Source organism: Mesocricetus auratus, unplaced genomic scaffold (genome assembly GCF_017639785.1).
Source record: "Mesocricetus auratus isolate SY011 unplaced genomic scaffold, BCM_Maur_2.0 Super-Scaffold_100691, whole genome shotgun sequence".
NCBI classification, from domain to species: Eukaryota; Metazoa; Chordata; class Mammalia; order Rodentia; family Cricetidae; genus Mesocricetus; species Mesocricetus auratus.
This window is the reverse complement of record NW_024429267.1, coordinates 49,391,282-49,410,305: the sequence shown is the minus strand read 5'-3', so window position 1 is coordinate 49,410,305 and position 19,024 is coordinate 49,391,282. Positions and strand designations below refer to the sequence as shown.

At 43.1% G+C, this 19,024-nt stretch overlaps 1 protein-coding gene across 13 annotated transcripts in view; it reads left to right on the top strand.

Annotated features, from left to right (window-relative positions):
* Positions 1 to 19,024, top strand: part of Arpp21 (cAMP regulated phosphoprotein 21) — a 162,810-nt gene that overhangs the window by 101,945 nt on the left and 41,841 nt on the right. For all 13 annotated transcript variants that reach the window (XM_040739944.1, XM_013117036.3, XM_013117032.3 and 10 more), the window contains 4 exons: positions 4,024 to 4,205; positions 5,003 to 5,107; positions 6,374 to 6,634; positions 9,512 to 9,638. In XM_040739944.1, coding sequence (XP_040595878.1) covers positions 4,024 to 4,205; positions 5,003 to 5,107; positions 6,374 to 6,634; positions 9,512 to 9,638 — 675 coding nt within the window. The remainder of the gene's footprint in view (positions 1 to 4,023; positions 4,206 to 5,002; positions 5,108 to 6,373; positions 6,635 to 9,511; positions 9,639 to 19,024) is intronic.

Genomic DNA, 19,024 nt, shown 5'->3' with positions numbered 1-19,024 from the left:
CAGCTTTCTTCCTGTCTCCACCTTTGGGGTTACAGAAAACTGAGTGTTAGAACACTCACAAGGCTGATAGAAAAAATTTGAAACATAAGTATTCTTTAGCTATTTTCAAATTTCTGACTTAGGGGACCAACAGATTACATGTCTAGAGTCTAGAAAAAAACACTTAAGTTTTTAAGAAAAAAATCATGTAATAAAATTTAGCTAAAATTAAGTGACAATAGTAAGAAATCATGTAGTAAGTTTTTTTTTGTCAGACTATCTTTGGAATATCAGCCTGCAAATAATGACCCGGACACTTACTATTATTATGAAAGCTTGTTCACCTTAGCTTAGGCTTTCCCCCAACTAGCTCTTATAACTTAATTAACCTATATTTTTCTTAATCTATGTTCTGTCATGTGGTTTGGTTACTTCTTCTTAGTACAGCACATCTCATTTGCTCCAATTCTGCTGATGAAATAGTATGCCTAGAGTCCTCTGTTTCTCCCTCTGCTCAGAAGTCCTGCCTATACCTCCTGCCTACCTATTGACTATTCAGCTTTTTATCACACCTATCATAGCAATTAATCTTCACATAGTGTAAAAATATCCCCCAACAAAATCAGGTTCCTGGAACATAAAGAACTTAAAAAAAAAGCCAGGTGATGGTGGCGCACGCCTTTAATCCCAGCACTCGGGAGGCAGAGGCAGGCGGATCTCTGTGAGTTTGAGGCCAGCCTGGTCTACAGAGCAAGTTCCAGGATAGTCTCCAAAACAATACAGAGAAACCTTGTCTTAAAAAAACCAAAACCAAAACAAAGAAACAAACAAAAACACATTATGCTGGTGTGGTGGTGCATGCCTGTAATCCTAGCATTCAAGAATTTGGGCAGATTCAGTGTCTCAATGTTCCAGACTTGGCTGGCTGTGACCTCAAAAGAAATCACTCAGTTTAATCAACATATTTTCTGTGAGTGTATTCCTGGTTCATTTCCTGTAGCAGTCAGTGGTGTCATTATGAGCCTAGTGATGTAACTTCCTGAGTCCTGGGAGGCATACTCGTTGATATGTCAGGATTAAAGTTTCTGAGTTAATTTGTTTACTCCCATTTCCTAATAGCACATTGTTTTATGAGGATTGTATGTATAATCCCCGCCTATAATATTCTACTCCCTCTGAGACAGTTTTTACATTATATTCCCCATCCCCATTCTACCTCTCTCTCTCCTGCTCACTTCTTGCTGGCTAAATTCCCAGGCACCTGCCAATCTTAGCTTGTTCTGCCTATATATGAGTAAGAACGTCAAGGCAGGGTTCCTGTATATGATGCTTCTAGTTCTCAAAAGGCACACTTCTGAAAGCCCTGTGAACTCAGTACAATGCACAGACTCCGAGAGTTGGATTATGCGCTGCAGGAGAGCTCACCTTGCTGCTGGCACCATCTCCCAACACCCAGGGGAGAAGGCTTCTCTCCAGAGAACAACACTGACCCAGGGAGCCCTTCTCCCTCTAGGCGCCATTCTTATGTTTCTGCAACCAACAACATCACAGTGGACATGCCATTATCTCAAAAGGTGAATATATATACATATACATACATACGTACGTACATATATACATACATTTTGTCCTTTGAGTTTGGATCCAATCTAAGATAGCTTTGGTCACAAGTGGTAACACTGTGACCCCAAGCAGGGTCCACATCACTTTAGAAATATAACACACACACACACACACACACACACACACAAAACAGAATTATAAAATCTATAGGAAAATGAATGGAACAGGAAAAAATATATTTAGTAAAGAATCCCAGGCATATTTTTCTCTCCTGTGGACTAGCTTCCAATTGTGATATGATATGTATTTGTGTGGCAGTAAGTGTGGGTTCAAGTCTGGTAACTGAAAAATGCTAGAACATTGGCTAACCTCACTAGGACATTTCAGTGGGAGAGAAATCTTAAAGAAAATGGGTTTTAATGTTTCTGATCAACTGCTTTCTAAAATGTGGTAAGAACTTTCATAAAATATACGAAGAAAAGCAGCTGTTACTTCTAGAACACACACCAAATGAACAAATACTCACTTGTCACAGACAGTGATTCAAGCTAATGGAAGACTAAGGAAGTCTAGGCACAAGTTACCCAGAAACTTGGAAAGATCTGCTAGACTTGCAAATGCTCAACGAGTCTCATGAGAACACTTGGGAAAGCCTCTATGACCCATCGGGGCCCAAGCCAAGAGGTAGAAGCCACCTGTTGGGAAGAGGTGGTAGGGCATGGGGCAGGACAATAGATAGGGGTTAGATTTTGGGGATCAAGTTAAAGCTAGGAAGTTCTGCAGAACATGTAGCCATGTTAGATAAATGCTGCTACCATTGAATGTGACATGCTTCAGGGTCCATCCTTCTTGCCTCATGGCAACAAAGTTCTAGTTGGGCCTCAGAATTGTATTAATCTGTCTGCAAGTCCTGTATCCCAGCTTTGCAAGCATTCCTCTCTTGAACTCTGGATGGTCTGGGTCCCCCAAGTTCCAAGGTCACCTATACATTTACTTTCTAATTTTAATTCTGCTGGAAGAGGACTTGATGTATTTTCAAAGCTATTTAAAATTCTTAAGTTAAAGAGGCCCCTCCATCCAACATCTCCTGGTTCATGCTCTGTAGCAACAGGGTCTTCTATCCCAGAAGGCTCTGGGTAGTTGTAATTGGGGAGGGATTGCCCACTAATCCACAGCAGAAAGGATTTTCCATTAGTCAGACCCAGACTTCCTGGATCCTAGATGTCACCTGTCAGTGACTGTCCCCATGTTACAGATGTGTTATAGAAATTACCTCCTTAATTATCCAAAAGAACTCATTGTGGATAGACTGTCCATCAGATTAAAGTGCTGTGGTTTTACACCTATTGCTTGAAGACTTTATTGTACACTCATGCACAGATGATTAAGTGAAGATTTAAAGTGTAATCAGTATTTGATAAATTATTGTCTTGATATTTTATTAAATTGTATATTTCTAATCATATTTTTTAAAGCTAAGAGAACTTGTTGGATGTTTATTCTCCTGAAGGTATTTTTAAGATAAAGCTTCACTGTAGCCAGTAACTTGGCACATATATGCAGTTTTTGATAGTCCTTGTTGCATTTGAAAATCTTGTGTATTATAAAATGGTTTTATACAAAATACCAAACGGTAGAAATTGTATAATTTACAATCAAGTAATTAAAAATATCAAACAGTTAAAAAAAAAGAAGTCTGGTAACTGAAAAGGGCCCATGAGATGTGAGAAATGAGATTTTAGGAGGGGGAGGTGAGTGAGGCGATAGCATACATGTGATTCTTAACTAGAAGGGGGTAAAGGGGGCTAGGAGGGCACATTGGGGATGCAATAAGAGGGATGGGGGATCGGTCAAAACTAAGCATGTAAGAAAACGCTGTGGGGAAACTTGTTCATCTACTGACTAAGTGAATGAACAAAGTTGCGTGTGCTTGGAGACGTGAGGGAAGAACTCATTCCATTCCCTTGTTTGGAGTATACATTTGTGGAACTGGCATAATTCTTGTTTGGTGGCCAGACTGAATAGAAGCGAAATCAGTGTTTTGGCAGACAGCTTGTGACTGGAGGTAGCCTGAGTTGTGTAAATGGAAAGTAGCTGCTACTGCTCAGTGTATGTTATCTTCCTGATGACTGTGAATGTAGTGGGCAAACCAGGGCTGCATGAAGATTGCTTCTGCACAGACCTCCCTACTGGGTTCCATGGTTCACAGTTGCCCTTAGCGTGGCAAAGCTCACGGAGTGAGGCAGATTTATTTGCTGCTTCTTAAATTACTTCATGCTCACCGGGTCATCCCATTTATACTAGTTTGGGTCATAAGCACAAACACATTATCCTTGGAGCAGGGTCCCTGTCTTCAACTCCTATTGCATGTGCTTTCATTTTAGGGTGTTTTCAGAGATGCCACAAGAGTGATTTTTTTTTTCCTGCAGGGAAAATAGTGAAACACTCATCTGAGCCAGGCTCTGTGTGGCTTCATTTCAGGTCAGCCCTTTGTGAACCCGGATGGAACTCCTGCAATATACAATCCTCCTGGAAGTCAGCAGACACTGCGTGGCACTGTTGGTGGGCAGCCCCAACAACCCCCACAGCAGCAGCCATCGCCTCAGCCTCAGCAGCAGGTCCAGCCATCACCACCCCAGATGGCGGGGCCACTGGTCACTCAGGTGAAGATCTGGCTGGAAGTAGGGAGCAGAAGGGCTGGCCGATGAGGGATACCTAGGCTTTAGGTCAGCGATCCATCTAGGAGACAAGATGTCTCATGTAGTCTCGCTCAGGTTCTTAGGGAAAATCTTCCGGAGTATAATCATTGACTGGCACAATATTATGAGCTCATATACCCAGTGCAAGTGGCTCTTGAGTGAGAGTGGGTACTTGGGAAAATGAGTATACAGTTCTTTAGGTTAAGTGCTATTTGATGTAAAGCTTCAGATGCAACTTACAACCCCTTCCAGGACTTCGAGTTAATTCATCCCCACTCACTGCAGATCAAATGCGCATGTCTGTAGAATCAGTGCTGAGCTCTTCCTCAGTGGGAAGAGCAGAAGTCAGCTAAGTGCCAAATGGCCTGGATGCTCATCCAGGGCTCCCGAGAAAGGTGATGAGATGTCACGTTCCCTACAGAGGCACAAGGGAACCTGGTGTCCTGAGCAGGCTCCCTGGGTGAGCCTCCTTGTATGTGATTTCACTTCATAGTCCTTGAACAACGCATGTAGGTCCAGGGCATCGAGCCACCATTGAGTGCCCTTCACTGACATTGCAAAGGCATGCTTTCTTGAGCTTCCTCAAGACTGGGGCCATCTAGCTCTGGCATACTCAGCCTTAGGCTTGCCTGTGTGGTTGGTGTTCCTCTCCTCAATGAGTACTCCTAGAGAACCTGTTAAGGACAGCAGTGTACTTCCCAGGGAATGGAATTTCAGCCTCACACTCTCCTGTTACCTGATCAGTGTTTTCTTCCCTCCAGTCTGTCCAGGGCCTGCAGCCATCTTCCCAGTCTGTGCAATATCCAGCGGTCTCTTTTCCTGCCCAGCATCTCCTGCCTGTGTCGCCAACGCAGCACTTCCCGCTGGTACTGTATCATATGCATAACACATGCACACATGCACACACGTACACATACTCATATGTTCTACAGTTTTCCTTTTCAGCAATAGACAATGTTAGATGCACGGCCTGGCCTGGCTGTGAGGTCCTGGTATGTGTGTAAATATCTCATGCCTGACTGATACAGTATGCCCCTCCAAGCAGGTTTCCTTCTCCCTTTCCTTCTTTCTTTTCTTGTCTTTATCTGTTTTTCCTAAGTCAAATGCTTCTGCATTCTGATACCCTTTTTAAAGTTCACTGGTTAAATGGCTGGGGAAATGACTCAGTCAATAAAATGCTTGCTAAGCATTTTAGGAACTTAGTTCAGATACTCAGAACACATGCAACAAGGTTGACATATGTTAAGTGCCTGCACACTCAGTGCCGCAGACACAGAAGTAGGAGGGCCTGTTGGGCTTCCTAGTCAGCCAGTCTAGCCAAGCTGGTAAGCTCCAGGTTCTGTGAGAGATCCTGTCTCAATTTGTAAGCTAGAGAAATATCAGACAAAGACACTCAATACTGACCTCTGAGTTCTCATGTATATGCACACATATGCACCCATGCCCACATACACATACATGAACATGGACACATACACAAAGTTTACTAGCTAAGCACACCCGTTGTCCTGAGAGTTTGGTGTCATGCATAAACAGGTGGCATGTTCTTGATGTAAAATTGTCAGAATTATATAAAACTCTGACTCAGAATACAACCATCACTACCCTAAGCTCCTGGTGCTGGTCCCCTCAGGAATGCAACCCACTATTTCCTTTACATGTTTCCCTGACTAACAGTGGGTCCCTGTGGAAACAGCACACAGTCCAGAAGTATCAGCTTAGACCCAGTGAACCATCATTGTGTGGGATGGGTATGTGGATCCCATTGCCACTCCAGAAGAAGGGTGTGTCTTCTCTCAAGCAGGCAGGTCCAGGCTAGCTACTGTGAGACCAGCTGACAGGCAAACCTTCTCTACTGCAGTGCCTCCTCTCTGGAGCCTGACCCCCCCCATGATAAAGAAGTAATTTTCTTCCACTGAAAGAAGATTTGGGCTGAACAAAGCTTGATTTCTCATGTGATTTGTCTTATAATATCTGACTGAGGAATTCCTTTATTTTCTTTTTTTTCCAATGTGTGCTTCCTCCTTCTTCCTCTCATCTCAAGTGTAAGTGTGTGTCTGCCTCCATTTGTCTTACTCGTAACCAGGTTCAGCTTGCCTTATTGGCTCTTCACTTATTTCCCTGGATCACAGAGAGAAGAGGTGGCTGCCCAGTTCAGTCAGCTGAGCATGAGCCGACAGTCCTCCGGAGACACCCCTGAACCTCCGTCTGGTACAGTCTACCCGGCCTCCCTCATGCCACAGCCAGCTCAGCCGCCAAGCTATGTCATCACTTCTGCAGGCCAGCAGCTCTCCACAGGGGGCTTCTCAGACACTGGCCCTCCCATCTCCCAGCAGGTCCTGCAGGCCCCACCCTCTCCCCAGGGATTTGTACAGCAGCCTTCGCCTGCGCAGGTAGGTGTGGGCTTTCCTTCCCTTCTTCACCACAGATGGCTTATGACCCTTTGACCTTGTGACTTGTCTTACCGTCTTGTTCGCTCTAATAGTCACCATCACCAATGTGTTCTCTTCACCACATTGGCAGCCTGGGGACCATGAGAGACAAATGAACCTCACAGAGGGTATAACCTGGAGATGACCATTTTCCATGCTGCTGGCATGAGGCCATGGAAACGATTGACTCGGGTTAGGGAGATGGCTCACTCAGAATAGGGCCTTATTCATAGGGACGAGGGCCTGAGTTCAATCCCCAGAACTCACATTAAAAATATGGGTAGAGTGAGGCACACTTGTAACCCCAGGCCTGAATAGGCAGAAACAGGTGTATCCCTGGGAGGCTAATAACAATTCCATCCAGCCATATCAGCCAGTTCCAGGCCAGTTAGAGACCCCATCTCAAAACAAATATGCTGGATGGATCCTGAGAAATGACACTTGAAGTTTGCTTCCTGGACTCTACATGTACACACACACACACACACACACACACACACACACACACACACACACAGAGCATTGGGTCCTATGTGATGCTGTTTGCCTGGGTGAAGCCTGGGAGGGAATGTCCTGAACCCGGAAACTTTAAATTCTCTCCTCCCTTGCTGCTCAAGAAATGTGTTTTCTTTTCTTATCAATTGACACCCACCTTCTGGATCTAAGCTACAGACAGGCCTGTCTCTTTGAATACAAAGGAAAGAGGAAAGCCAATGCCTGCTGTCCTTCCCTCTTCCCCAGGGGAGACAGAGCCCATACTCGATCTCACAGGTAGCCATTAATCATATTTAATTGACTGGAGCATGTAAGACACCACAGATCACTGATTTTTACTGTCTTCTGTAAGACTGATTATGTGTTCCTGTTCAGTCCCAAACATCTCTGGGCTCTCCTGGGTATCCCTTGCAGAATATTGGAAGTGATTACTGTCAAGATGGAAAATGCACACCAGCATTTTCTGTTCCATTCCCGAGGCGTGCCCATCCCAACCAGCTTCCATCCTAATTATGAAGTATAGCCTGGGAGGCACTGCTTAAAGTGCATGTCACCATGGTGCCGTTTGTTCCACTGCCTTCACGTCTTGAATAAATTATTTTCTCTTCAAGCCACACAAAACCCTACACCAGAAAATGATTTTTCCTCAGTTGCTCATTTTGAGTGATTAATTAATAGTGCACCTCCAGTCAGCATCGCAGTAATATTTCTTTCCTAGTGGGATTTAAAGTGATCTTTAAAACAATTTTAAGTAATAGGAGAAATGATTCTATTAATATATCAATTAATTTCACTAATAAATTAAATATTTCAAGCTTTATTATTGGGAACGAAGAGACCCATAGATACAGATGCAGGTCACAGCCCATTGTAACTTCCAATGTGCATTTTAAAGTCTAACTAGCCAACTATGCAGCATTGGGAAGAGTTCAGCCAAGTCAGTCTGTAGATATCTTTGGAAATATGTTCAGTTTCTTCAGAGGACTACCTTTGAATGTGTTTCCTCTGGCTTGTGCGTGCTTTCTTAATGTCCATAGAAAGAATCATAAAGACACACGATCAAGGCTAAAAGTAACCTGAGGACCAGATGAGGAAGAAGAATTCATTGCTCCTGGTTACTTCTTCCTGCGATTTATTTCTTTCCTATTTTTATCCACTTTTTGATTCTCCACATTTTGATATGGTCAGTTCAAAGTGTACATTTATGCCCCTTTAGATATCTTTATTCCTTTCTTCCTTCAAAGCATTCATACTTGTCTTTCAAAACATTTCTCTGGACTCAGCTTATATTCCTTCTGCTAGCATGGAGGTCTGGAGGATCAGGATGGGTCAAGTGTCCATTAGCTTCTGATGTATGATGTCATCATTCCTAAGAAGTAAGCAATGACCCACCCACCACGGAGAAGTGCTAGGTAAAGGTGGATTTGATCCCCCAACCCATATTAAATAGCCATACATAGTAGCTCATTTTGGAATATCAGAGCTGGCAAGTAGAGAGAGGTATATATCCTGGGTTCTTCTTACCCTCCAGCATTGCTGAATCAGCAAGTTCTAGGTCAGTGAGACTCTTCTCTCAAAAAACCCAATCTGAATAATGCCTGGGGAATGACACCTAAGGTTGACCTCTGGCCTCCACTCCCACGCTCATGTGTATGTATACACGCACACCTACAAGATGCCCGGGTTCATAGGTAGATGATTGCTATGTTGCTTACTTGGCAAGCATGAAGGCCCACGTTCAATCTCCACTACCAAAAATAAGTTTGCAGAAAATAAATAGAGACTATCTTAACATAGGGTTGTATTACTTATACTGAATATTTTGATACAGGCTTTATGTAAATCAGTCTTTGAAGCAGTTGCTAGACAACAAGTGATCTTTTGCTGCTCAGGACCCATTTATCAAGTGGCCAGGACTCTTCTCAAAAGGCCCTTTTCTGTTGTACAAAGAGTGAGAGTTGCCAGTCATGGGGCTCTGGCTTCTTTCTGTTGCAGGGTACATAAGTATTTCCCTGGCTACTACATCCCTCCTCCAGCAGCAGAATTGCAAGATTCCTTCAAGTTCTGGCTTAGGAATCCCAGACTTCACTTCTGCCCCTTTGCTATGATCAACGCAGGTCATAGAGGTTCCTCAGTTTCTAGAGCACGGACAAGAGGTGTCTCCCACCATGGGAGAAAGAGCCTGCACATTGAAACAGGTGTGGAAGAGGAAGATGGTGGCCCACCTTTACCATCTGCCACAATTAAATGACACTGAATAGCAGAAGTAGGTTGTATGAGAAAAATACATTTCCCATTCACAGTTCTCATCTCTGCTTTTTCTCTCATCACCACGTTGTACAGATGCCTGTATATTACTACCCATCTGGTCAGTACCCTACCTCAACCACACAGCAGTACCGACCCCTGGCCTCTGTTCAGTACAGCACTCAGCGGAGTCAGCAGATACCACAGACCGCACAGCAAGCAGGTATGTGAAATCTGTTTCCTTTCTGTCCTCCGGCTTGGTTATTTTTGATGGTGAACTTCATTTCTGTACTCATTGGATGAGTACCCAAAAGAGACATCTTAGGTCACATGTCTTCTCTACCAAGGGAAGCTGGCAAAGCGTCTGATTCACTGTGTGGGAAATGAACAGGTGCGAGAAGGAGACCCCGTGCATACCCGCCTGTGCATGCGCAGTTCTTCCCTACAGGCTGTTTTTACACCCTCTGGTTTATTTTAAAGCAGCAAGACAAGCACATCCCTGCCTTCCCAGCCCATGCATTGTTGTTTCCTTTTCAATTTAAAGAGAGCATTTCCCCTAGTTCTCAAGGAGCCAAACTGGGGTGTTTTGCTACCGTCCTAAAAGCCAGCACCGTCTTTAGAAGAAGGCTCCTGACTATGCAGCATGCATTGACAGAACTCTGACTCCGTGGTTCACTGTCACGATGGCCACATGCCTGCCACCCAGAGTCCTGGCGGCCACTGTGCAGTGGGAAGGGGGGCCGATGCACTGTAAGAGAGTGAGTAGCAGGTCTCACAGTGAACCGGTCTCTTTCCCTGCTGTGTCACACGCCTAAGGAAGGTCATTACCCAGAGAGCAGCAGGCACCTGCCCGGCAGGGCTGAGGGAATTGCCACTAGGCAGAATTCTGTGTCATTCCTGCTGACCAAACTGCAGGGGAAAACTGATAATTGTCATGCTTGAAGATGCCTGGCTCGGGAGACTCTGTAAGTAGGTCACACTAAAGAGCGGGACGCCTGCTGTGACTCTCCGCGAAGGTCCTGCTCTGAGATCTGATATCTGCACTGGATAAACGGATACACAAATATATAGTAGTGTGCACAGATAGCACGTGGTTGACACGGATAAGATTATGTGCCCGTGTTATAAGCCGGGGGAAAACACAATTCACAGTCCTTGCCGAGGATTAGTCCCAGGTACAAACATCCCAAGATCTCCATCGCTAGTGATGCTGCAGCTTTGCCAGATCCAAATGGGAGACAGAACTCAGCTCTTCGGCACTTGGATGGCCATGTGTTCTTAAGTTCATATTATGACCTGGTCAAAGACTTTGAAGAGAAACTAGAGGAACCTACAACTGCCACTTTTTGTTTAAATGCTGTATTCCTTTGGGACATCAGAGCACCCTTTTGTGTTTTGTAGAAGTGAAAACCAAAGGGTTTGAAGTTGTTTTTAAAGGGGAGCCTTGGATCATGCATTTTGCAATTTTCAGGAAACCTCCAGAATTAGGTATGCCTCATATGCTGTGCTGTCTGTCCATCCTGCTCAATCGTGAAGAATAGAGCATTTGCATGATGTACTCTCCCATCCTCATCTGCTAATGTTGGTTTTCAAATTATGTTTTAGGGCTGTGAGAAAGCTCATTTGGTTAAATATTTGCCTTGTGAGCGTAATGACCCAAATTTGTTCCCTAGAATCCAGGTCAAAAATAAAAAAGGACTATGATGACTTGAGTTTTTAATCTCAGCTCAGGAGAAGCCCAGGAGAGGCAGAGACAGAAACAGGCAACAAGGCTCACTGGCCAGCCAGCCTAGTCTACTCAGCAAACACCAAGCCAGGGAGAGACCCTGATTCAAAAGCCAAGGTGTATGGCAGCTGAGGGATGAAACGGCTGTTCTTTAGCCTCCATGCGTGTGTGGATACCTACACAAGATGCACTTGCACTCATGTGAAAATACATATTCACACACAGTCATCATTGAATCTCCCAGATCTTAGGCCAGAAGGTAACACTGAGAAGTTTGACTTTGGGTTAGGGATGTATTTGAAGGCGGCACAGTGCAGGTCATTAACTCTACTGATGTCATGTTTATCTGACATAGTGTCCATGTGTGACTTTAAGATTCTAGAGAATTATATTAGTTCTATGATGGGTGTCTTGGTAGAACTGGGGATCAAAATGCCCACGCACTCAGTGTCCTGCCCAGCAGGTGCTTTCTCCACCCAGCTATCTCCCCAGCACAGATGGTGAAGAGAACAGGAGTCCTCACAACTGGCTGTGCAGGGCACTCAGTGCGTGGACATTAGTCACACCAGGGAAAGGAATCTTCCTCTTAGTGATCTCCTTTGTCTTTGCCTCATTGGTGGACACTACTATAATTAAGACTCCCCGGCTGGCAGCGGTGATGAATGCAGACCAGGGATAGTAAGCAGTGTCTGAGAAGCCAAAGGGGTTATCTGCAAAATGATATTTGGATCTCATAGTTATATTAGAAATTATAAACCGTTACTATAAAATATCCCTTGCAGCAATAATAAATGTTTGTAAACAGCCATTTGAAAAGAATCTGAGTGTGGCACTTGAGGAGCGCTAACCTGATAAGGGAATGGAGAAGGGTACCTCCCTTTCTGCTTTTGTTGTTGTTGCTTATTTATTTGTTTGCTTGGGTTTTGGTTATTTGCTTGTTTTGAGGAGACTGTGAGATATTTTTTTTCAAATGTTGACAGAATTCTGTTGTGAAATCAACTCAGCCTACAGGTTCAAAACTCATTTCTAATGCTTTTCCTGATAATTTTTATGAGAATTTCAAGGGCATTTAAATTACGAATTGTACTTGTTTTCAAATTTGTTTTATTTATATATGAGCATGCCTGAGTGTATGTGTGTGCACTGTGTGTACACAGAGAAGCCACAGTGTGGTGTCAGATCCCCTGAAGCTGGAGCGGTTGTAAGTCTCCTGGTGTGGGTGCTGGGAACCATCAGGTCCTCTGCAAGACCAGCAAGTGTTCTTAACTACCAGGCCATCTCTCCAGCTCTGGATTATATTTGTTTTTAATTAGATGGCTGCTCAGATTGTTACACAACTCCAATTTTACACACTTAATTTTGAGCTTGGGAAACTTGTGATTCTTAAGGAATTGGCCCATTTCTTGAAAGCTGTGGAATTTAGGAGCATCAAATTGACATTGGTATTTGCATTCTATTAATATTATTATCATTATCATTATCATTATTATTATTAATTACAGTTTGCAGCAGGAAGGATTGAATCCAGGGACATGAGTATGCTGAGCAAGCTCTCCAGCCCTGGGCTATATCCCCACTCCCTTTCTTTCTTTCTTTCTTTTTTATTTTTATTTTTTTGGTTTTTCGAGACAGGGTTTCTCTATATTGTTTTGGAGGCTGTCCTGGAACTCACTTTGTAGACCAGGCTGGCCTCGAACTCACAGAGATCCACCTGCCTCTGCCTCCCGAGTGCTGGGATTAAAGGGGTGCCCCACCAACGCCCAGCTTCCTCTCCCTTTCTTACAATTCTCACAGCTTCATTCCTGACATTGTTCATTTGCAACTCTCCTCTTTATTTTGCATAGTCTTTCTATATTTACCAAATTTACCCAACTTGGCATTCTTTCATGGATCATTTTCTCTATTGTTTTACCATTTCAATTTCTGATCTCTCTGTTTCTTGGCTCTGTTCATTTCAGGTTTGTTCTGATGTTGTTTTCTGTTTTTTGTTTTGTTTTGTTTTGGGTTTTTTATTTTTTGGAGAAAGGAGACTCAGCTACTTGGGCACATTTTGTTCTTTTTACCATAAGCATGAGGCCCTACCTCTGTGAGTCACCACCTCTGCATCCCTGCCTTCATAGATTGTGTTTTCATTTTCTTGGTTCGGTTTGGTTTTGGTCTTTTTGTGTGTTGTTGGGATCAAATCCAAGACCCTATGAATGCTAGACAATTGTTCTCCCAGCAAGCTGTACCCCCAGCTGTGTGTGCAATTTTAGTTTCTGTAGTATTGCCTCTTTGACCCATGCATTGTGTAGCTCATATTGTCTAACGCACAAGTTGGAGTTCCTTCTCAGCTTTCTGCTATTGGTTGTAGACTGATTCCTTTACAGTTTGGTGGAGGTTCTGTGTGAGTTTAGTTATGCTAAAAGTAGGTTTGCCAAGATTGCCATGTTCTACCTTTATGATGCTCTGTGAAGTCCTGGGGGAAACTGAATAATCTATGTTGAGGTACCACATTGTACAAATGACATCTACATCTTGTTGGCCTGTTTTGTTGTTGAACTCTTCTGCATGTCTCTTGGCATTACGCTTGCTAGTTTGACAGTTCCTGAAAGGCGGGAAATTCAGACCAGGCATAAAACATCCTATATATCTGAAATCAACCTCCATGCAAGGGCTACCCCATATCCCTGGCATCCAAGCACAGGAAAGGAGCCTTTGAGGTACACAATGCTTACTATCAATTGGCTTCTTTCCCAAACAAATGAGAGGTGCTTCATTTCCTTCAAAAAGAACATTAGAATATTCCATGGAAAGAGTCTAGAAGGGAAAGGCTCTGATGAGTGAGGTTTGAAAGAACAGTTCTTTTAAACGACTTTCTCGCTGTGTGTCTCTCTGTCTCTATCTGTATGTGTATAAGACTTCTTAAAATAATTTTTATTTAGTCTTTGAAAATTTCATACATTTGTACAATGTATTTTGATCACATCCAACCACTACCACCTTTCTCCCTCATACCCATGTTCTTCCCAAGTTAATATCTTTGTTGTTTTTTCTTGAAGCCCTGAGAGCAATTGATGCTGCCCATATACTAAGAGGTATTGTGCCATATACAATGGGGAACACACCCAAAGCCACATCCCCAAAGGAGAGAGACCCTGTGCCCTTCAGCTTTCAACTGCTCCTCGCACCCTCACCACATGTGGGGCCCATCCATACTGCCACGTTCAATTCTTGTGTAGACAGCCATTGGTGCTGTGAGCTGATGTGTTCATCAGCCATGCCACGTCCAGAAATCAGCATTTCACAGCTCTCTAGCTCAGTAATTGGCACTCACATCTTTCTACCCTGCTTCCGTAGTGTTGCCCGAGCTTTGAATGGGAAGTATTGGTAGACACAATTGGTCTGCAGCTGAACACCCACAGTGACTTAGTCTCAGTATTTTGAACTGTTATGAGTTGCTACAGTAACTATTGTCTACTGCAAAAGAAAACTTCCTCAACAGAAGCTGAGATGAACACAAATCCATGGGCACAGACATAAATATTTAGAAGGTAGTCCGACAGAATTATCTTTAGCAAAACAGCACGTCTCTAGTTTCTCATAGGCTTGTACACATTGTTGGTTAACAGCAGTAATAAACTTCAGGGTTAGGTAAAATAATAAAGATGACAACAACAGACAGTTCACAGCTCTGCCCACCTAGCAGACCAGGAAAGCCCGTGTTTCTTGCATGTCATGAAATCCAAACAATGAGATGATTACAGAGCAGAAAGAGAAAAATCCCTGGGAGATTCCTACATTATGTTATAACTGCTGCAGGTGATTCCCCTTGGATTTTGACAGCTATGGAAATGATTCTTTTTTCCAGGTTTATTTTCATTGTTTTTAATTATCTGTCTGTGTGGAGTGTGTTGCATGTGACTGCAGCTATCTGTGGAGACCAGAAATGGGTGATGTGAGCACCTGATGTGAGTGTTGGGGACTGAACCTGTGACAGCTGCAAAAGTAGTACATGTTTTTTAACCCTTGAGCTTTCTCTCTCGGGAGATACTTCTTGCCTGTTTTTTGTTTTGTCTTTATATACAGTCTCACAAATCTCCACCTCATTCATTAGCTCTTATATCTTCTCATACCTCACCTTCCATGATGCTCCGTGAGCCTTGGATGGGAAGTATTGATAGACATTATTTATAGTCAAGGCTGATCCCAAGCTAACTTTATAGCCAAAGATGATTATAAATTTCTGATCCTCTTGTCTCTGTCTGCCAAATGCTGGGTTTGTAGGTGAGTCATTATACACGCTCTCACCTCTGTTCTGTAAAACCATTTGACTTGTGCTTTTTCCTCATAGCCAACTATTTGTTGAATGGCTTATATGGGGGAAAACTACACTAAAGATAGAGATCAGTCTATGAAAATTCCCTATGTTTTAAATTATAGTTCAGATGAAAAACATGAAGGTAAATCCAGTGAGTACCTCCCCACTCAGGCTCACACTCTCATAAACAACCATAATCAGTTTCAGAAGGTTAAAAAATGGTATGGGCTAGAGAGATGGCTCATAGGTTAAGAGGACTTAGTGCTCATGGAGAGAACCTAGGTTCTATTCCCAACACCCACATGATGCCACGTAGCCATTGGCAACACCAGGGGATCTCATGCACTCTTCTGGCCTATGTGGGAACTTCATGCACATGGTACACTTACATACCTGCAGGCAAAAATTAATAAACATAAAATAAAAAATAAATGCATTTTTAAAATATATTTAAAAACACGGAGGGGGGACAGGGGGCTTGCTGGGAAGAAAAGTTTGGGTTGGGGGGATGAGCTGGGGGAATAGGAGTTTAAAGTTCAGAAAACATATGAGATTGTCAAATAATTTAAAAAGAGGGAGAAAAATGCATTGTACTGCAAAACCCAAGCATACTTGTGAGAGCCCCTTATGCTTACTGGATGCTTTTCTAATCTTTGAGTAACTGATGCTCCAATGACCTTAAAATATTCATGTTGGATTGGAATCGCTTGCAAAGACACTGGTGAAGGCCTTCTTTGCCCCTACCTCATCCCAGCTGAGTGTTGCTCTATAGCCCAGTCTTGTCTTAAACTCTTAATCCTTCCACCTTGACCTCCTTGAATTTGATATAAATCTTCCTTGGACTGTCTTGCCCACACTGCCTAAGAGCCACCAGGACTCAGGACAAGTACACATGGAAGAGAACATGGACATTTGACAGTGCTCAGGGAATAAACCAAGCCTAGATCAGCCTTCTGCCCAGCACAGTATGCTGTGCAGGGAAGGCAAGAGGCTCCTGGGACTTCACTACCTGCAGATTGAACACCAAATGCTGACAGAGTCCCTGAGTATGTGAGCTCAAACACGCCAAAGGCAGACAAGCCATGAGAGGAGCAAACAAATGAAAGTGGGGGTAAAATCCCCAGTGCCTTGGAGCTAGGGCCACACATGACTTTCAGCTTCGTGCCAATAATAGTCACCTGAGGAATTCTGAGGGGAGGAGAACCAGGCCAGGGAGCGTTGATACTGCTTATCTTGATTCTGTTCATCTTGCTAGCTAATATGATCACAGAATAACACAGAGATGTCCACGTGACACTAGAAAGTTTGGGAATACCTCAAAGGTCACACCTCCATTCCACATTTGAGGAGCCACTGGTGGGTAATCCTTTAGGGAAGGATTGCACAGTAGGAGGAGGGAATCAGCCTGCTGGAAATACCAGCTTAAAGATAGCCAGTTAGAGAAGGCATAGCAGCACTCATATACATCTGTGTTCATTTTGTTGTGTGCAGGGAGTGTGTGTGTGTGTCTTACACAGGGATTGAGAGGGGATAGGGTGGCTGAAGAAAGTGTGAGCATTTAAAAGCTAAATGGAAACACCTCAGCCATCCCATTCAAACATACCAATATCGTAGCTGTAATTAAATATTGTTGAATGACAAAGAATGATAACTGACAATTCAGTTCCCTGCAACAAGTAAATATACACATTGTTAAATTTTGACCATTTTCAGAGTTGCAGTGCCTGGAGACTTAGCAAACAGTAAAACATGAAGCGCTAATTTTGAGTGTTGTGATGATTGGAGTGACCCGGTCTTGAGAACCCATCCTGTCACTGAATGGTCCCTCATTCCTCCTCTAATCACTCTGCGTTCTGTGGAAAAGAGAACGATGGGATAATCTTAGTGGCAATTCTGGCAAAAACATCCAATTCTCTGTTGAATGAGTATGTTTGAAAATATACCAAAGCCACAGTCCCTTCCAGATAGGCTTGCACTCAAGCTCTATAAATAAGGCTGTGTTTAACTTTATCGATCTCTTCCTTCAGGTGCGCTATTCTATTGTAATGGTGTACTGTTAGTATTAACAGCCCCAAATAAGACTGTTACTGCATCCCTAATGTTCTGAAGCACATTTGCGATGGGGAAAATTGCACCTTCATGGAATCTATGTGCTTATTTAACCAGGGCTGACAACAAATCCTATGTGTTCAGTCTAACTCACTTAGTAGCTGGTGCCACTGTCACTTGGGAAAGGTTTTGACTTTAAATAAGTCTCTTTCCTAATTCTGTTTATTTACTGTAGTTCACAATGGAGCTTTCCACTCCTAGGGTTGGATACAAGTGGAGGGAGAAAAGAGACAGCTGCTGAGGGGCAGTAGGGATTATGATTTGGTGTGAAAGACAGTCATTTACGGAGTTAGGGAGGTGGCTTGCCTATAAGATACTTACCATGCAAGTACGCGGACCTGGATTCAACCCCCAGAACCTGAAAGAAATGCCTGAACCAGGAGAATCTCTGGGACTCACTGTTCAGCCAGTCTAGACAAAGTGATGAGGTCCAGTCTCAGTGAGAGACCCTGCCTCAAAAAAATAAGAGGGAAAGCAATTAAAGAAGACACACCAAGTCAACCTCTGGTGTTCGTGTATGTGTGCACATATGCACACACACACACAGACACACAGACACAGGAAAAACACAATGATACTTTGATGTTCAGCCATTGGGATTTTATTTTTCGATTTTAAATTTCATTCCCTTGCATTTGATGATTCTAAAAAGGATTTAAGCATTTAACATATAACTCCATACATGCTAAATTTTAAAACTCCCCCCTCTCTCCATATATATGTATATATTTTATTTGAGAAAGTATGTTCACAATCACTCAGAGAAGCAATGGGAAGTCTGTCACACCTGACAGCCCTGGGGACGTGCTGTGCAATTTTTGTGACTGCTTTGTGCTATCAGAAGCAGAAAGATAAATGACAAGAGAGGGTTTAATGGTCTGTCTGATTTCTATTAACAGTCCTGGGAGTCACATGGATAAATCCTCCTGGAAAATACTATTCAAAAAATAATAGTTTGGAAAAGGTTTCTATGGAAATATCCCCCATGTTTCATTCATTAATTTCCCTAATTATTACATTAGCAGGAATGGGGTTGAGAAGTATCACATTGTGATTAGGGGACAGGTTAACAAGTCTTGGAACTGATGACAGGAATTGCTATTTTTGGGCATGAAAAATCCTACATGTTTCCACATATAAATGTCTGGGTTCGCTGTACCCCACAGGAGTTTATAATGAAAGGACTTTGTTAGGTAAGTGACAATGGCTTTAGCCTTCTGCCTTTGTCTTATCTTTTAGATGCTATATTTTCATTCATTAGGCATTTCCCAACATGGATGTGGTGATGTTTTTTTTTATTTGTGTGTGTGTGTGTGTGTGTGTGTGTGTGTGTGTGTGTGTGTGTGTGTGTGTGGTGTATGTAGTGGTATATGTGTGGTGTATATGAATGTGTGTAGTGTGTGTATATTGTGTGTGTGGTTGTGGGTGTGATGTGTGTCTATGAATGTGCACACTGTGTATTGTGCTGCGTGTG